The 19,309-nt window shown below is 47.3% G+C and overlaps 1 protein-coding gene across 1 annotated transcript; it reads right to left on the bottom strand.

The window, feature by feature from the left end:
• Positions 1 to 212: 212 nt before the first annotated feature.
• prr12a (proline rich 12a) lies at positions 213 to 18,853 on the bottom strand. Its single transcript, XM_033610509.2, has 15 exons — positions 17,685 to 18,853; positions 15,742 to 15,899; positions 15,121 to 15,282; positions 10,052 to 14,823; positions 9,172 to 9,399; positions 8,330 to 9,020; positions 7,583 to 8,091; positions 7,172 to 7,288; positions 6,832 to 6,965; positions 5,196 to 5,686; positions 4,969 to 5,088; positions 4,302 to 4,399; positions 3,782 to 3,913; positions 1,824 to 1,919; positions 213 to 1,611 (listed from the first exon to the last, which is right to left on the bottom strand). The coding sequence occupies exons 1-15, from the start codon at positions 17,765 to 17,767 to the stop codon at positions 1,477 to 1,479; spliced, it is 7,926 nt and encodes a 2,641-aa protein (XP_033466400.2). The 5' UTR covers positions 17,768 to 18,853; the 3' UTR covers positions 213 to 1,476.
• Between the last annotated feature and the right edge of the window lie 456 nt (positions 18,854 to 19,309).

Raw genomic sequence — 19,309 nt, 5'->3', positions numbered from 1 at the left:
TTTTTACAGTGAGCACAGAGAAACTTTACTCCTTCAGCAGATGAACGAGAAAACAGCTTTTTCATGTGTCAAATTCTGAACATAGAAGGTCAAACATCCAAGTCAAGACACACCAACCACATCTTAACCCCGAATAAGCGACGACCAGTCAAAAATGTCCTCACAGGGGTGGATGTAAAGGAACGCACACACTGTAGGGAAATGAAACACCATTTGTTCTTTGCAGATTTTATTTGTTTCTCAAATACAGGAGAGTTAATGTACAGAAGGACAAAGAATTTCATCAAGAACTGTACAATATTTACACGCCTTTTTTTTCCTTTTTTTATGGAAAATTAGATTGTTTTCAAAATAAGTCATAGTATGCACAAACATCAAAATGATAAAAATGAAATGACTATTTCCTCTTTAAATATTACTTATTTATACTCCTTCCCACACGGGAAATGGATAGTTTACTTCTTTTTCTTTGCACCTGCATGACTGATGATTGAACTGAAGCACAACAATGTTAAGTTTCAAATAGATTTTCCCATTCTCTTTTTTCTTTTCTTCCGTTTTTTTTTTTTTTTTTTTAATCGTTATTTTACACCCACTGTATTTGATACAATATTTCTGTCTCGACGTCTGTTCTTTTGTATAGAGGGGAAGACGGCTTGGATATGTGGGTTACGATTGTATACTGATCCTGTGGAAAATAAAAAGGTATTTAAAATGTTAGGGCAGCAACCCAGCGCTTGTGAGAGTTTAAGTTAAAAACCTCCTCATATAAATAATAAAAATGTGTTTATATATTATCACACAGCGGACTGGTGCTGCCCTTCACGTAGCACAGGATGAGAGAGAGAGAGCGTTTATTAACACATTTCATGTTTCTACCCGCGGACGAGTCCAATGTTCACGCTGCTCACGGCACACTCTGCACGCAGTTTTTTTAAAAAGCATTCTCACCCTCTTCCACTCTTTTCAAAAGCCAACAGCTGATGTTAGTCTTCAAAAAAATAATTTATGTAAAAACTAAGTGGTAATAGTTTCTCTTTGAACTATCGTCTTCATGACACACAGTTAACAAGATGTCAGTGGCTCCTCCGTGGACTTGGCGTGATGGCTCCTCCTCTTTGTCCTTCGCTCCCTTTTCACCAAACGGTCAATTCCCTCTTGACCCTGCCAGTGACCCCTGATCCGGTGGGGGGGTCCCCGCTTCTCACAGAGTAAGACATTTCTTTAGTCAGTGATCAACAACAAGAAAAAGAACAGAGGCCAGTGTCCGAGGTCACATGAACAGACCCCCTTGTGTTCATCGAGGGCCTTTTAAAAATTCATCCTCAGATCGTAAGAGATTTGAAGAGGGTCGGGGGGCTGTACAGTGGGATCCATCTCTTTCCGTTTGTATCTTCATTTTGTTTTTTGTTTCTTTTTTAAATCCTCTCGCTTTAATCCATTTCATCTCTCTCTCTCGCTGTCTTTGTGGTCGACTCAGGCTTTGGTGCTGAGCGTGAGCAGCTCGATGAAGGAGCTGAAGAGGGTGTCCAGCCAGCTCTGGTTGGCCATGCACTGCTGCACCACTTCCTCTTGGCCCGGGTCCTCAGCTGCCTGCTCAATGGTGTTGGTCTGGAAAAGTGGGACGGAGACACAGACAATTGTGACGCCAACACACAACCCAGAGTCTTAGACTACACAGAGCCAGCTTGTATACTCGTTTTTTCCCCGCCGTTCTAATGAGATTTGAGCTTCAGCAGTGTATTTGAGGGAATGCATACCACAGATTTTTCAAGCATGTCTTGGGCTCCATTGTCTAACATGACTGAAATGTGTTTGCTTACCTCTTTCTTGCACTGTAGGAAGGTGTGGTATTTATAGTGATGCAGGGAGTGGTAGAGACTGTAGATCCGATACGTCTCCCCTGACAGTTTAAGGTCCTTCAAATAAAAAAAAAGACGGAAATCAAAGTCAGACTCAATTCAATATATTCAGAAGAACAAAATTTACAAAGCGACTGTGAATATAAATCTTTCAGTTGCATGTAAGAAGAGAGTGAAAGTGGAGGAGGTTTGGAAACTCGCAGCAGGTGTTAGAGGGGAAGCTGTTTCACCCTGTCTGCCCTCAGCCTGTCACCCGCCCCTACTGCCAAGCTTTTTACAGTAATGGTTACTTTGGTGGATGAAATGGTTTCAGTCTCACCCAGAAACCAGAAAGAATCACCTGATTATGGGCCAAAAAATCTCCTATATTATAAGTGTATGAATATTTGACAACCCAAATAAAATTGCAAAAATGGTACTCCTTAGTGGAGTTTCTTTACAATACATTTAATTGTCTATTAAAGATATATATTATGTAATATTCCTGCATTAAAGTGTCAAAAAAACCAAACAGCCGTTACACATATGTTTTGCTAATTTCTGTACTTACATGATCCCAAATATTTCCAAGAACGTTACAACCAGGGCATAAAATTAACGTTTTTGTACACTGGCCAACTGGCTACTGAATGTTGGGATGGGACTGAAGCAAAACCCGTCAATTGCATATTTTATCTGCATATTGCGAGTGGATGGTGCCAATTTTCTACCCTGGTACTTTTATTCAAAGTGACACTGCACTTCATTTTGTCGCCTGTTACCTGCGTCACAACCCCTTAACCCCTCTAGCTGCTCTGACTTCAGGGGAAACACGGAAACCACAAGGTGATAGGCAAGAGAGTGAGGAAGGAATCATATAACGTAACAGATTTACCTTTTGCAACACAGTACTCCAGACAATATATTAATTTGATATTTCAATACTGTTCCAGCTTACTACCATGTGCAAATACGACAAGTGGCTCATGCCAGCCACCAAGCTAATATGTGCTAACTACGTTCAACCTGTTAATTAAGTTATTTTTAGAACAATTGTTTTGACTACAAATAACAGTGTCATTAGGTGACATAGTTGTGGTTATTTCATTAGAATCAAATGACGTCACGTAAATAAACGTGACTAATAGGGCTGTACCGCATAGTTCAAGGCTTCAGTCATAATGTTGACATTAAAATTCTAAATCAACATTAGAATGCTGCGCAGCCTTTTTTTTTGTCTTACACGTCTATTCGTTGTGTTAAATCCCAGTATTTCTGTACAGTCGCAGATAAAGATTAGTATAAATTAATATTAACGGCAGTAACATTCTAGTATTAAACTTGTAGAATTAGATTTCAGTGGTGGCTGCGTAGGATTGTTTTCGACTGTAATGATCCAAAAAAAGTCCCACAAAATCTAAATTTACTGAAAAAAGACAGACGTTATCATCTCCAAAATCCACAATATGCTTTTATCAGATGATATATTCTGCTTCAATCAAAATTTCTTCGTGTTTAGCCTTTCAAAAACAACATTTTTACTGCAGTCAAAAAAACATAAATGTGTGCTGTACAGCTTGGGAGGTGTGCCCCTGTAAAGAAAGTTGAATTTAATTATTGAAAAAAAGGACTAACTTATTTAATCCATATGAAACAGATGTTGGAGGCTTCATTCAAAAACCTCAATAGAAGCTTTGACTGTAAAAAAAAAAATGACATGTTGCAGAGCCCTTCTATATAAAAAATTAAATACATGAACTCGTTCGTGAACACAATTTTTGCCTGACTCGCATCATCAGCTAGACCTTCATCTGCAATGGACAGCAACTCCCATGATCCCACGCTACCCCAGGCCATCATCAAAGTCTGTCTTTGATGACAGCCTGTGCATTTAACAGCCACAAACACTCCTGACCCTCGAAACACTCACACACACCTACCTGTGGTTTAGGCAGGGTCTTTTTGACTCTGTTGAGGGTCTTGCGGTTGTAAGCGTCCCCGCTTAGCCGCACCCTCACCACTCCTGAGTCCAGGGGGTCTACAATGATCTGGGGGTATGCATGCAGGACCTCCTGTCAGGGAGGAGATTTAACAGACACAGGAAGACAGAAAATGAGATAATCAAATATATGTAAGAGAAAATGTGCCAGATGTGATTATTTTTAGTATCAATATGTCTGTTTTTACGATTATTAATTAGTTTAGAAATCATCAGAACCCAAGGTGGTGTCAATTTACAGTGACATGAAATAAAAAAAGCAGCTAATATTCACACCTGAGAAAATGTTTGACATTTTAATATGATAAATGACATCAATTTCTAGTCGACTATTGTCCTAAATTAACTTCCTGTTTATTGACTAACCAGTTAATCTACTGATTGTCCCAGCAGTGGAATCCATGACGTTATTTCGGTCGTGCCGGACACAAGACAGAAGCAGAACATTCAGGACAGATTACCTGGTGCTGAGAGCTCATGCTGACTCTCCTCAACAACCTCCGCTTCTGTTCGCTGAGGATGCTGTCAATCTTCCTCATCGGTGGGAGGTACAGCTCATCTGGTGGCCAATGGAGGCAGAGGAAGTTTCATTAGTCATCATTCATGTAGCTGCCAATCATTTTAATACCAAGGGCAGATTCAAAGCGGCTCTGTCTGGCTATCAGCATTCCCGGGGCTTCCCTTCAACCTGTCACACCGTGTTTACTTGGAAAGCCATTAAAAGAGTCATCATTCTAAATATGTGCGCTGCAGAACAATCTCCCTGCTGCCGTGAGATCAGTTTGTCCAGCTGGATGGCTTGAACCGAGACTTGGCAGCCGCTACTTGTCAGTGGCGGTGGTGTTTATTCAACCTGCCCAAACTGCACACGGATACTTGAATCCTCTTTTGAAAATTTCCATAACAATAAGCTCGATGCAGCTGTTTCGATGCACGCGTTTAATCTGCGGGAAACATGCTGCCACACAGGAAGGTCTGGTTAGGTTGGAGATCTCAGACACAATATACAGGCTGCATCGGATCTCTGATTCTATTTCTGTCTCCTATATGTCAGAAGATTTTTACACTGAGCTTTTAATTGTTGCTAAGGAGGCAGCGTGTGTGTGTGTGTGTGTGTGCAGTTCTCACCATCTGTGTCCTCCAGGGCTTGGATCATGTCTGGATCCAGGGCTGTGCTGACCAGCATCTCCACGTAGCTCCTGAACATCTCCCTCATGGCACGGTTGTTCACTCCTCCTTTCACTGGCACTGAGAGGACGAGAACCAAGAGTTTACACCCTTCTACTACCTTTACCTCCATTACTATGATGTCTAACGGCAAAACGCGAGCACAAAGAATCAAAATGGCATCTCACTTTCATTCTCACTAGCTGCCTCCTCTGATGAGTCCGAGTCAGACGACGAAGGTATTTCCTTCAGCCACTTCTTCCTCTTCTTGGGCGGCGGCTCCGCCTTCACTTTGGCCGGCTTGGACTTCGGTGGGCGCTCAGCCTTCTCCTTCTCCTTCCTCTCCACCGCTTTCTTCTCCTCCTTCGCTCTACCTCGCTCTGCCGCCGCAGCACGTTTCTCCACTTTTTCCTGCTGCGGCTGTACCCGCCTCTCCCTCTCCCTTTCTTTATCCTTCTCCTTCTCAGGCTCCCTCTCTTTCTCTTTCTCCTCCCTTTTTGCTTTGGGCAGAGCAGCCGGAACCTCCTTCTTCTCCCGTTGTTCTCTTGTGGCTGCTGTCGAGGTTCTTGTTCTCTCCCTCTGTTCGCGCTGGACTGGCGGAGCCACTCGCTCCTCTTTCTCGACTCTGGGTGGCACCTGGGAGGCAGGAGGGGAAGCCATTCTGGGAAGGGACTGGCGCCTGTGACACAGAGAGGAATCGTTTTAGAAATGGGAACCACTTCAAAGATCAACGAAATGTACAGATTGCCAAAAATCTCTAATTAAAAACGGGTACTAGTCCTTAAAATGGTCACGGCAGCAAACAACGCTTCAGACCACATCAGCCCACCTGTTTTCATCTTACCTCCATTTGTGAACGAATCCCCAAAAAGGTGATGTTTCAAGTATCAATAGCCAACTTCCATAGTTAGGGTGCAGTCAACCAAGTCCTCCTCTTTCACCCACATGCTTATTAAATGGTGCTTTTCAGGCTAAGACCAACATGGCCCCAGGAGTCTAAGCCTCACCTCCAGGAACTCAACTGGGACTATTCTCCCAGGCCCAGCTATAGGAGGGGCTACTGGGCAAAGTGATTTTTACCAGCTAAATCCAGCAGGTCTTAATCGAGTAAAGTAAACCAGGGATGATAATGAATAGTCGACGATGGATCAATCGGATGCTAAGAACGTGAAATCTGACCGACCTGATTCTTAAATACCAACAATGTATTACTACTGTAGTAACTACTTATAACAAAGCAGCTAACTTCAGGTCTGGAGGAAGAGCGCGACGGCAACATTGGAAAATGAAGCAGGCAAAGCAAAGCATTTCAACATGTTCCATATATCTAGGTCTCTACATCTTTATGTTTCATAGGCTAAGCTGTGCTGTTAGTGAATATGTATATGGTGCTTTGTAGCTTTGATTGGGGAGAAAAACACATTCTGTACTTTTTGGCATAAGCAAAGTTTTTAGTTTATTTTAAAATCAGGATCATGAGAAGGTGCTTAAAATTTGCAACCCTTTCTGAAACATGCATGAATATTAGAAATGACTTCAACACTCATTTTCCACAGAACTGGTACTCTAGCTGCACTTTTTCGTTCGCTTATTATAAATGTTTACTACAGTTGTTCTGCTGTTCTCTGCCACTAGCCAAGACAAGAAAAGAGCCTTGTTATATTTATCTTTTAATAAGATTTTCAAACTGTGTGCCCTCAATGTTAATTATTTCCTTCGTATCTAAAATGGTGTTGAATATGGAGATTGTACTGAAGGTGGATATTCCAGTATCGTGACAACACTAATTCAAAACAGGATTTTTGGTATGGTAAATACTGGTACCTGAGGGCAGGTGTGGCTCTGCGCCACGGTCTCCGAGAGCAGACTCTGACGTAGTCCTTCTTGTTGACATTCTCCAGAAACTTGACGTAGATCCGCTGGTATCGCCTCTTGGCATCTCCAAAGTAACCAAGATACTGTGCCAGAAAGAGGAGAGTTCATCACACAACCGCACAAATTTGACTGTTGACACTGAGACAATATGGTGTGTAAGAATCTATCTATATACACTACAGTATTTTCATCATACTCTGTGATGCAGCTGGGGCTGTGTGAAGCGTCTAAATCAACATGACTGTGTGCACATGTGGTTAAATCAGCGAGGGACCTGGGGGAAACTCACGTTGCTTGTGGCGCAGAACTGTCTCTGTCCATCTTTGATCTCTGGGCTGAACTTCTGCAGCAGAGCTTTCTGCACCCTCCATATGGGTGGAGGCTCACGGCCCATCTGCAGGGCCAGCTGTGCAAACACATGACACACAGGTAAGTATAAAATGTCTCTGTGATTTGGCAGCTACTCAAGGATTCAAGTTCCAACTCATTTTATGCTTCTCTGATGGTTATTCTGATGGTTTTAACAATATCTTTAATTACACTATTTTTAGTCTGTGCTGACACCTACGTATCAGCGTAGTGATTTTGTAGTAGTTAAAATAATTTATTCAGTTTGTTGCCTCTACACCAGAAAGCATTTTTCTATTTTTGGACCAAAGAAAGCACATTGTAATTCTTTAACAGTCAACAACACAAATACCTTGAGAGTTCGAATGTCTTCCACCCGTACCACAAACTCGTCCCTTTCTCTGAAGATGCCCTCGCCTCCGCTCTCGCTCTCATCCTCCTCACTCTCCCCAGCGATGGCAGCATCCTCTTGCTTCTGGGCGAGGTGCAGGGAGGTGATCTTAGGAGCCGGGGGCTCCTCGGGAGAGGCGGGGGACTCTGGAGATGGCATGGGAGACTCCTTCTGAACGGAAGGTGGTGGAGGAGGGGAAGTCGCAGGAGGAGGAAGAGGAGGAGGAGGAGGAGAAGAAGCGGCAGACTGAGGGAGAGTGGCGGGTGGGGGAGGTGATGGTGAGGGGGATGTGGGAGCGACAGGGCTCGGAGGCTGGGAATTCTCCTGCTGTTCCTCCGGTGGAGGCAGGGGTGAGGGGAGGGAGAGGGGAGGGAGGGGGGAGTGGGAGGGAGAGGAGGATGAGGCGGGAGATGGAGGGACAGAGGGAGGTTCGGGAGTTTCTGGCTCTGGAGGAATCTCAGGGAGGGGTTCTGGAAGGAAAGAAGCAAGACTCAAGTCAGTTGTACAGATCAATTCATCACAATGTTAAAACAGCTATGAGAATTTAATCAAATTAATTTTATTACAAATATAATGGGACATTGGGACAAAAAAAAAGTACAGCAATAGCTACGCCTGAGGGGAAATTATTAATTTTCTTAAGCTGAGCTGTAGAAAAATCAATGTGCAGGAAAATGGGACATGAGAGGAATAGAAAGTTGGCATTACCATCAAGATTGGGGGCACCCAGTGTTTCCAGCTGTGGCTCTCTCTCCTCTGTCATATCACTCTCTTCTTCTCCTCCCGTGCTCCTCTCCTCCTCGTTCTCCTCCTCCTTGTTCTCATCCATGTCTCCATCTTCTGCCTGGAGGACGTCAGGTTCGTTGGACTGGGGCATTGCGTGCGGTGTGTGCATGGTCGGCTGTGGGCTGAGTGTGGGAGGTTGCAGCGTGGGAGTAAGTGGGGACTGGCTTGCCTGAGGCTGAGGCTGGGGAGGTGGAGGAGGTAGCGGGGGCTGGATGTTACTTAGCTGAGGAGTGTCGTACAGAGCTGAGATGGCTGAGGAGATGCTTTTCTGGAGGTCCTGGTTCTTTCCCACTGAGTCCTCCTCGTCAGATGAGAACGACGGCAAGGTCTCCAGGTTCCTCTTTAGCTCGTCCTCCAAGCGCTTGGGGCTGGGGCAGCTGCCCAGAGCGAGACCCCCGTTCCCTTCACTGTCCCCAAAAGGAGGCGGCGGCGGTGGAGGGGGAGGTGCAGGAGACAGTGGGCGCAGACCCCCTGATTTACAAGGTGAGGTTTCACCATTGTCAGGTTCCATTCCTGGTGAGATGTCCAAGCCTGGAGGTCTCTTCCCTGTCTTCAGGAAGTCCAAGAATGAAGCGACGAAGCCCGCCTTGGATTCAGAGTCCTTTTCATCGCCCTAGAAATCATAGAAAAAAACAACGCTTACCACCACTAAAACAGTGAACTCCACAGCTACTATAACCTGAATCAAATCTGTTTAAACTTTAGGCAAATTTTTTTAGCATTTTCTGCCTAACTTAGCGAAGATATAATCCTGTCGCTCTTACCCTTTCCTCCAGCCCCTCGTCATCTACTCCTTCACTCATCATCTGGCTTTTCTGCTTGTTCTTGTCTTGACTCCTGTTGCTCTCAGTGCTGCAGGGGGGTCCAGGACTTAAACCGAGGGAGGGAGCGGAGCCCACTGAACCGTCCGACAGAGCAGGGTCCGTGCCAGACAGAGAGTCTGTCCTCAGCAAGGCATCCGAGGAGGACAGCGTACCAATTGGTAACTTGATCTAAAAAAAAAAAAAAAAAAAAAAAAAAAAAAAGAAGAAAGAAAGGAAACTGTAAGATTTAAACAAGCATTGGGCATGAGTTGATTAAAGTTACTATTAAAATTATTCTTATTTTCTGCAACTGCGTTCACCTAATGGAAATGCCATTGTAATAATTAGGCACATTTCTGAAAGACTGATTTGATAAGAAAGACTGATAAATATGGAAGCTGAAAAATTGCTTAAAAATTGAAACATGCACACATTAATTCATTTGTCATCGTTTTTACCCTTTTTTAAGCATTTAAATCACAGGATAAGTTTAAGACTGACTGAGCCTGGCCGTGAATGTGCTTCTTCTGACAAGAACAAAAGGAGTGAGAAAGAAAGACAGAAAAAAAAGGATCCTCAGCAGACACATCGCCGTAGCTAGTAGCAGCCATGCAAACTACAAACACTGCAGGTATCAGTGGACTCTCCTTTCCACCACACAAGCACACCTCTAATTTAAATAAAGGGCTCATATGTGAATCTCTTGTGTTATCGCTTTTACAAGGATACCCAAGACACCATATTTAGCTTCAATAACTAGTGTTTGTTACTAGCACCTCTGTGCTTAAACAAGAATTTGTTTCAACATTCCCAAGGCATTTCCAGACTAAATGCCACTGACCTTGAGAGGAGGAATAGGCTCGTGTATCTGCTGTTGGGGCTGGTGATGAAGCGGCTGTGGCTGCTGCTGATGGAGGTGATGGTGGTGCATCTGATCCTGCTCCTTCCCGCTCATTTCCATGTACATATCCTCCCTCCTCTGCCCTCTACCTCGGCTCCCGCGGCCCCTACCCCTGCCTCGTCCCTCCACGCTGAATGCCCCTCCTGTTGTTGTTCCGCCCATCTCCCCCATCATCCCACGCGGGGTGTAGGGCTCAGGCATTGGGCGGATGCGAGGCCTGCCTCTCGGCCTCGGGGGACCCTCCCTTTTGGGTCTGGTGGGCTTTCGGCCCCTCTTCTTGGGTCCGTCTTGAGGCAAAAGAGAGTGTGAGCCCATAGAGGTGTAGCCGGAGGAGTGGTAGAAGTCAATGTCACCCATTAAAGGGCTGAGGGACCCACTTCCTCCTCCTCCCTTTCTGCAGCTGGACACCAGGTCTGGCAACAGGTCCGGGAGCCTCCGGCTGTTCAACCGGATGTCAGCCGGCTGGTCGGCTTTATCCTCATCGTCTTCAAACTCATATTCTTGAGCGTAGCTTTTCTTAGGCAGTGTGTTGGGGTCCCGGCGCTCCTTCAACAGGTGGAAAGAGCTGGACTTGAGGAGCTTCTTGGGACGAGAAGAGCAGAAAATAGGAGACTGGAGGCCTCCGGTGCCAGATCCTTGGCTCGTTCCTCCAGGCCCAGAGGACAGTTTAGCTCCAGAGTTGTTGGGACCAGCGGTATTGGAGCCCATGCCCATAGCTGGAGCCTGGGACTGTATCAATCCCAGCTGTTCAGTGTTCACAGTGGAAGGGAGCTCATGGGTTTTAAGTGAATCTAGATCCAGAGTCATAGTGTTGTTGCTGGGCTCTTCCAGGCCATGGCAGTATGGTTCATAACCCTGATCTCCACCATGGTGACCCATTATGTCATAGCTAGGTCCACTACCTCCCGCTGCTCCACCTCCACCCTGTCCAGCTTTCATGGAATCCATTCCCTCTTGCCCAGTGTGGCTTTCGTTCATCTCCTCCTGTCCTGGTCCTGCCCCCCCAGCACAGCTTGACTTGTAGTCCTCTGCGCAAAACATGTCTTCCATTCCTGGAAAAAAGGAGCGGTCCTCATCCTGAAGGAGGGAGTCTGGGAAGCAGATGGAAGTCAGGGGTACAAAGCGGTTACTTTGTTGATTCTGGTCTGCTTTCTCCACCGGGCTGACGGTGTCAAACTGGTGCTGCTCCGAGCGCTGTTGGTCCATCTGGCTCTGCTGAGGGGTGAGCTGCTGCGGGTCAGGCTGAGGCTGGGAGTGGGCTGAGGCAGATGGTGGGGGTATGTGATGAGGGTGTGGGGGCTGCTGCTGAGGGTGAGGGTGGTGAGGGTGGGTTTGTTGGTGTTGAGAGCTGGGGTGCTGCTGCTGTTGCTGCTGCGGGTGGTGCTGTGAAAGATGGTGCATGTGAGGCGGGGTGGATAAGCCGATATCGGGCTCGGAGAGGAAGGAGTGGAGTTCAGAGGCTGAGTGCTGCTGTGAGTGATGGTGGGATGGGTGCTGTCTCTGCTGCTGCTCCTGCTGCTGTCTGTGACGCTCACTGCTGCCTCCGTTCCTTCCCCCGCTGCCTGCTCCACCGCGTCTGTCCTCTGCAACGGCTACGTCCGTGCTGGAGGTCTGAGACAGGGAGCGCTCCAGCATGTCCAAGGAAGACACCACTGAGCTTTGTTTCACCTGGCTCTGCTCGTGCTGATGTGGAGGGGGCCCGTGGTTGTAGTGAGCTGCTGCAACCTCCAAAGCCTGGGACTGGAGCTGAAGCTGGAGCTGGGTGGTTTGGGACTGAGACTGAGCCTGATGTTTACTTGAGCCGAGTGCTCCGCCAGCACTTTCCATCACAGCTTGCTGTTGGCTAATAGAGTGCTGCTGCTGTTGGGGGTGAGAGTCCATTTTATGGTGCTGTTGGTGTTGCGAATGAGAATCAATTTTGTGGTGCTGCTGATGCTGATGGGAGTCCATTTTCTGGTGCTGTTGGTGCTGTGGGTGGGAGTCCATTTTTGGGTGCTGCTGATGTGGTTGGTGGGAGTCCATTTTGTGATGTTGTTGGTGTTGCCGATGAGAGTCCATTTTGTGGTGCTGTTGTTGATGTTGTTGGTGGGAATCCATCTTGTGGTGTTGTTGGTGTGGCTCAAGTTTGTTGCGGGTGGTGTGGGACAGCACGGACTGGAGCAAGTGTGGTGGCTGACGGGATTGGTCAGTGGGAGAGTCCATGAGGGAGGCAGCAGCTTGAGATTGGGAGTGCTGCTGCTGAACTTCCGGTGTTTTCCGGGGATAGGGGATTTCGGCGCGCTCCTGTGGCTTCTTTTGGAGCTCCATTTGGGTGTGGGATGGAATCTGTGAGTGAGAGGACACGTGCTGACTGTGTGAGGAGTGTTGGGGAGCAAGGGAGTGTTGACTATATGGGTCACCCCGCCCATAGTGGACTACCGAGCCTAGGTTGTCATGGTGATGGAGATGGGAGTGCACTTGTTCAGTGCTGCCTCTCCCTCCACTGCTTCTGCTGCTTCCAACAGACCTCTCGTTCCTTTGCTGCTGCTGTTGTTGCTGCTGCTGTTGATGATGGTGTTGTTGTTGATGTTGTTGCTGTTGTTTCTTTAGTGACATCTCCAGCTGGTTGTCCAGCCCTGAGATGGACCCTCCAGACCCTGCATTACCAGTGGATGTGGCACTGTGGGTACGTATGACACTCTGGGGGTGGTACCTCTCCTCAGAGCTCTTACCCATGTCATAGCTCAGCCCTTTGCCTGAATCAGTGGTTGGGGGCACTGACTGGGGCTGAGGCTGGGTTTGTTGGGATGTCTGTTGGGGTTGTTGTTGAGGATGGTGATGAGCAGCCTGGGGAGCGGGACTTGCTTGGGCTTGCAGCAGGTGCTGGATCAAGAACTCATCATCATCGTCTACTTCCTCTTGGGATCTCTGAGAGCCCACTCCTAGCATGGAAGTGTCCGCCTTTGTTTTAGAGGAGGTGGAATGATAGGACTGAGGTTGGGAGCTTGGGCCTCTGGTGTCGGGGAAGCCCTGAGGGGAGGCAAGGAAGGTAGGAGAGAGAACTGAGGAAATGTATTTATTCGAGCCCGCACCTCCTGGAGATTGCGTGGGGCAGGTCGGCACCGGGGAGTGCAACCCTGGACGGATGATGCCTGAGTTGCCTGATGGCGACGGGCTAGAGTCTGGAATATGATAAGACCCTCCACCACTACCACCTCCACCTCTCTCATTAGTCATTCCATTTCCTGCTCCTCCTCCTGACCCAGAGTTTCCACTTCCTGTGCCGCTACTGCTTCCTCCCCCAGATGCTCCACTGCCTGATGAACCACTTGACCTTAAAAGGGCAGGGGAGTGACCTGGGGCTCCGTAGCCTAGTGATGGGCTTCCAGCTCCACCCAGAGAGGATGGAAGCGATCCGTAAGCGGAGTCCGCTCCATATATATCAGTAGGGTATGACTGGCTTCGCCCTCCTAAACTCCCATAGCCTTTCCCACCTGTACCTGAGCTCAGGTCTTGGGCTTGTGGTGAACTGAAGCCTCCGTAGGACTGAGCCAGGTGAGAGGTAGGGGGCTGATTAGGGGAATATGACTGTGTCTGTTGTTGGGGTGGGGTCTGACCAGTAAGAGCAGAGGTGGGGGTCTTCACAGGGGGCACAGGAGAGCCATAGCCTGAGAGGCAGGATTTGGGGAGAGACTGGGGGGCTGACGTGGATGTGGCAGGGGGCTGTTGCTGCTGTGGGGCTGGGGGAGGCGGAGCTGGTTGAGGGGGTGGTTGCTGCCTGGAGGGGGCTGCGCTTGAGCTGGAGGTGGGGATCGAGTTGGAAGGATGAGCCCCAGAAGTGGCAGAAGAGGAGGATGAGGAAGACGAAGTGGAGGAAGCAGAAGGGGGTGTGTGGGGAGTTCTTGAGGATGATGCTGAGCTGGCAGAAGAATAGCCACTGCTGGAGCTGCTTTTGGTACCTTTCCCAGCTGAGGAAGATGACGAGGAGGAGGATGAGGAGGAATAGGGGGGCTGGATGATTGGCCGATACTGCTCAGTGCGAGAGGTGGGCTTGTGGTCAGATGAGGGGCTCTGGTCGCCCAGTGGGCTGCAGGAAAGGCCAGCATGCCTGTGGTGAGTGGCAATCTGCTGGTACCCTGCCCCTCCACAGCTGAGGTAGTGCTGAAGGGAGTGGGCAGCAGAGGATGAGAGCTGTGACTGAGCTGGCGTGGGCCGCTGGTAGTGCTTAATAACGCTGTCCTGCCGGGGAACAGCCCGTTCCTGAGCCGAATTGGACTGGGACTGGGACTGAGGCTGGGGCTGGGCTGAGGAAAACACTGATGCGTTGTACAGCTGGGACGACTGGTCCTGGAGCTGTGATGACAGCAGGTTGAACTGGTGCGACTGCAGGTGCCTGGCAGAGGACGCCTGGGCTGATGTGGCACTCGTGGGATCCTGACTGCCCCTGTAGGCGGCTGCCGCAGCACCCTGCGAGGACAGGAGTCTATCAAAACCCAGGCTGGACTGGGAAGGGGCCTTGATGTGTAGTAGGGGATCATGTGGGGAGAGCAGGCCGTTGGATGTGGGACTAAATGTGGGCGTATCCTGGAGGGAAAGGGAGGCTGTGGGGAAGGAGCGGCTGGAGAAGGATGCTGGATGCTGATAGGCTGAGAGAGCTGAAGAGGAGGGGAAGGAGCCAGAGCCAGGAAGGGCTCCAGAGATGAAAAGTTCAGGAGGAGCAGGCGTGTGCATCGCTGTTGGGAAAAGGAAGACATATTGCAAAATTACTCAGTATTACTCAGTATCCATCAAACTATCATTTCAATAATGGAAAACTAAAAAAGTAATACTTTAAACTGAGTACTTAAAAAGTATTCGAGAGTAAAACTATTACCAAGTTCAAGTAAAAGGCTTTAATTAAAATTCTCAAACAGCAGCACTGTAAGAATAACAATAATGCAGCCAAACACTGGGAGGATCTTTAAATGTCATATTGACAGTGGGGCCTGTTTGAATGTCAACACATGAGGGAGGATCTAACACAGCCCCACCTGTCTGCCAGGACGGTGTGCGGAACTGGGAGAGAAGGGAGGAGGCAGAGGGAGGAGGCTGGGGACCCCGAGACTCCAGGGCTGAGATCAGATTCATGACGGAGGCATCTGGGGCGGAGGGACTGGCATGGTGGAGGCCAGTGTCAAAGAGCCCTGACAGACCTTTGGGAAGAGAGACAGAACCAGAAAATCAATTGATAAATAATGCAAATATCAGCCAGTAATTGCAGAGATGTAGATGATGATATAACTATAATAAATCATTATTAAAACATAATCTAAAGAAAAGGATTTTAGGTTCTGGAGTTGATCAATGATTACTTGGCAAGCCTGGTGTCACACGTACAACAAATTTAAATCAGGACATCAGCGGCTGCGAGTGTAGCTCCAAGTAAATGAACCTGTGTTGCTGAGAACAACCCCTAAGATATTGTTAAACTGTATTAGAATGAAAGCTGTGACTACCACTTTAACATCTAGGGCCTCAACTCAGTTAAGCCATAATGTGCACATTTTTCAATGACAATCTGCCAGGGCCTGCATGGCGAGATGGAGAGACATAATAATTCATTGCCTGGGCCCCTTATGGTGGTGACATGGAAGGTATGACATTTATCTCACCCAAACTCCGTCCAGCTGCTCCCCAAGCCCCGCCTTGGCCAGAGCTCCCTGGGTGGTGATTGGTGGCATAGCCCTGCAGAGGGTGTGGGGTGGCGTAGGCTTGTCGGTGAAGGAGCTCAGACTCAGGGTGGGATGATCTGGAACTCCCATATACAAGACTACAGAGGAAAAGGGGGAGTGGGGAATTGGGAGGTGTCATTAATTTCAGAGCACATTAACATAAACTAAATCTGTTCCCAAAATGTGACCCTGGGGTGGGGGGGGCTGTCTAGGCTTGGGTCAGTTTTAAAATACATAAAAGCTCTCACACAAGTAGTTTGTGCTTTAATTAAAAACCCATCAGGTGACAACTCAAGGATGATCATTTGTTTATCTCTATGTGTAACTTTTTAACAATAGCCTTCATGAGAAAGCCAAAATCCCCAAGGAGTGTGATCTATATTTGAAGTTAAGAAGAAGGATTTTTTTTCAATCAGTATCTAGACAGATGACAAACTTGGGCATCACACCAAAGTGTGTTACAGTAGGTGCAAATCTGTCAAACCAGCAATGCAAGTGTCATGCAAAAATAATGGGATGGTTAATTTGCAATTATTGTAATTGATCCACAAGACTCAACCATTATCTACTCTATACATTTACAAACTAAATAAGCTTCTCGCCCAACGCTGAGGCTTTCCCAGATGCTTTACACTTCGCTTTACAAAGGAGAGATGAAATGCGTGGCTGCTGCCTGGCTGGCCACAAAACATGCTAGCATCTGCTGCTAGCACCGCCTAGCAGCAATGCACAGCACCTATGGTAGAGATGCAGAGACTAGGCCCAAACTGCTAGGCCAGCATTTCACGTGTAAATAGACCGTGGGTACCCAATGTTCAGATTTAGTGCCAAGTGTAAAAATACAGTTTCTTCAATATAAACCAAACACAAGTGATTCGTGTGTCTGCAACCATTGATTATGTTGAAGTAGCTAACAGCTGGACGGTGCAAGTCGACGCAAATGCATGCTAAAGCTGCATGCAAACACCAGCAGCTAGCCAGGTTTGTTTGGACAAATATCACTTCCGATAGGGGCACGGTGACTGTCGACTCTGATAAGGCAGCAAACTGTGGGTCGAAATATCTCAAATGTGTGCAGCTATATAAGAAGTGATGCTCCCGAGCACAGGCCTCGACTCACTTCCATGCAACATAACGCTAGCTTGCATGCTAAAGCTAAAAGCTATCTTTGCACAGCCCAGACAATTCTTCATCATCTTGTAATTCAACCAGGCCTTGCATTTTGCAGTTTTGGTGGCATTAAAAAAAATGCAAGTTTAATGCAGTGGGAATATTCCACAATTTCATTATGCAAATTAACACCCATCACCAATTATCTGGATCACGCTTGGGCAAAATACATCACAAATCACAGTTTTATTAGAGCACAGCAGCACGTCTACTTTAAGATTTTTATGTCCTGATTTCTTTGCAACGCAACAATTAAAATCAATTTTATTAAATGCATCTGCTCTTCTTGTTGATGTCTGTCAGGGGGGTTTTGCTGCGTCTGCACTCCTCGCAGTTGTTATCAATCCAGTGAATTTATCTCTCAGGGTCTGTGTCCAGGCCTGCACACAGGGAACAATAATTCCTATGGATGCTCCAGACATACCCCCACCTCCACCCCGCCAGGTCCACTAAAACCCACGTCTGTCAATCACACTCAATTCATATTGCCAACCTTTCCTTTCTCCACCCCGCCCACCCCCACGACACGCACACTGCTCCATTCCTGTTTATAATATTATTACTATGCAACTGTTTGGATGACAATGCACTGCACATAATGGCAAGGCATGGCACTAGATATGAACCCAATGGCGACAATTTGTTTACATGGGTCACAGAGTGCCCTGCAAAGTACCAGTGATGCATGCACATTGTCTGAATCCAATGCATACCTTGCTTTTGCCGATCTCTCGTAACTCCATCCTGCTCCTGCGCCCAAATCTCCAAATCCTGTTCCCGGGTAATTTCTATCCATTTATGTGGCGTACAATGTGTGCGATGAGGACGAAAGCAACGAGATCGTCGCAGAGCAGATTACGGAAAAAAATCCAGTCTTTCCCGTTCTCGGTTTCAGGCTATTTTCCCCGGTTTCATAAGCAAGTCCTCAGGAGTGGAAAACAGCATATTGAAAGAGAAATGGAGGGGAGGAGGAGAAAGCTGGATGAAAAAAGAGGGGGGTCTACGGGGTTATAATCCAACCACCTCCAAAAAAAGCCAGTCTTTCTCCTTTTCCTTCGCCTTTCACGTTTATCATTTCCACGAATTCAGATTCAGTCCAAAATCAGTCACGGTCATGATGAAGGTGCCGCGGATTTGGCCGGTAATGGACGAATTGCTGATAAACATTTGATTTGAATGCGTCCTTTTTCCACCGTCTCTCCTCCCCTTTCTTTAGCCTCGTCTTTGCTACGATGCTAGCACCAGCAAAAAGATTGCAATCGACGGGCCACGTTGGTAGCAATCACTCCCCATAGACGAGCAAAGAAATCCCCAATTTCAAAATCTTTTTTTTTTTCTTCTTCTTTGAATGCAAATGGTTCCCACCCCCCTCCGGAGCAGAGCTGTGGGCTAGCAGCAGATGCTAACTGTCAGTAACGACGCATCAAAATAAAACAGGGCTGCCTTTATTTCCCCCAAATGCTCGCTCCCCTGATTTCTGCTTTCTTTGGCTGCTACAGTAAAAGCGACGACGAGTTTGTCCACACCGGTAAAAACACAACAATAGTGCGAAAACACATGAATACCGAACGAGGAAGTGTAAAGAAAGAAGGCCGCGTTTTAATATTTTTTACTCATTTTCCTCCGGAGACGCCATTTTTGAAGGCGGCTGGCCGCTGTCCGTCCTCCCTCTCCCCCTCTCTGTCTCACCGCTGAGACTCACTCAGTGTCTGCGGTGACCTCCATTCACCGGCCCTCGTCTGCCAGCCAGCCCTGCATGCTTTTTCCAGATTTTCATCGTACCGAGAGGCTGAATATTGACTTAGACTACATTTTACACGAACAAAAATAAGTCAGCTGTCTGTCCCCGTACGCTGCGATTGGCTGAGACGCATTCGAGTGCGAAAATATTTCCAGTGAAAACCAGATTTAAATAAGCCTTCGGTCGCTTTGCAAATTCACATCCGAATTGTGCAGCCTGTTTGAGAGACAGTGGCATTTCCTGCCTCCAGTCAGATGCTTAATTAGGCTGCAGTTTGCTTCTCAGCACCACTTTACATAGGGGGGCATTTATCCCGTACATTTGCTAAAATTCATAAAGACACCAAGACCCGTTGTAGTCCATGTTATTATCACTATATACATATAGTCCTGATTTTATTATTTAGAGAACCTGTCTGCCAGAGCTTGTGTGCACTTGATTTGTACACCAGCAGATGGCACACTGGATTTTATGGTCATTATAAAGCAGGACGAATCACTGGGAGCTGATCCAGAGAGATGCTGTTTCTCACATCTCATATTTTGACCAGGGTGTACTGAGGCACTGTGATTGGGTTTCTCATTATATCAACCTGTC

The sequence above is a fragment of the Epinephelus lanceolatus genome, chromosome 21 (genome assembly GCF_041903045.1).
Source record: "Epinephelus lanceolatus isolate andai-2023 chromosome 21, ASM4190304v1, whole genome shotgun sequence".
In the NCBI taxonomy this organism is placed as follows: domain Eukaryota; kingdom Metazoa; phylum Chordata; class Actinopteri; order Perciformes; family Serranidae; genus Epinephelus; species Epinephelus lanceolatus.
The sequence above is the reverse complement of the archived record's forward strand: the minus strand, read 5'-3'. Positions and strand labels throughout refer to the sequence as shown.

What these genes read in the sequence shown, in the direction of transcription:
- prr12a (XM_033610509.2), bottom strand. Translation starts at nt 17,767, where the DNA reads ATGGATAGAAATTACCCGGGAACAGGATTTGGAGATTTGGGCGCAGGA. An exon ending in GCATGAGCTCTCAGCACCAG is followed by an intron (nt 3,914 to 4,301) that starts GTAATCTGTCCT and finishes CCTCCCTGACAG; the next exon opens with GAGGTCCTGCATGCATACCC. An exon ending in AGACCCTGCCTAAACCACAG is followed by an intron (nt 1,920 to 3,781) that starts GTAGGTGTGTGT and finishes TTTTATTTGAAG; the next exon opens with GACCTTAAACTGTCAGGGGA.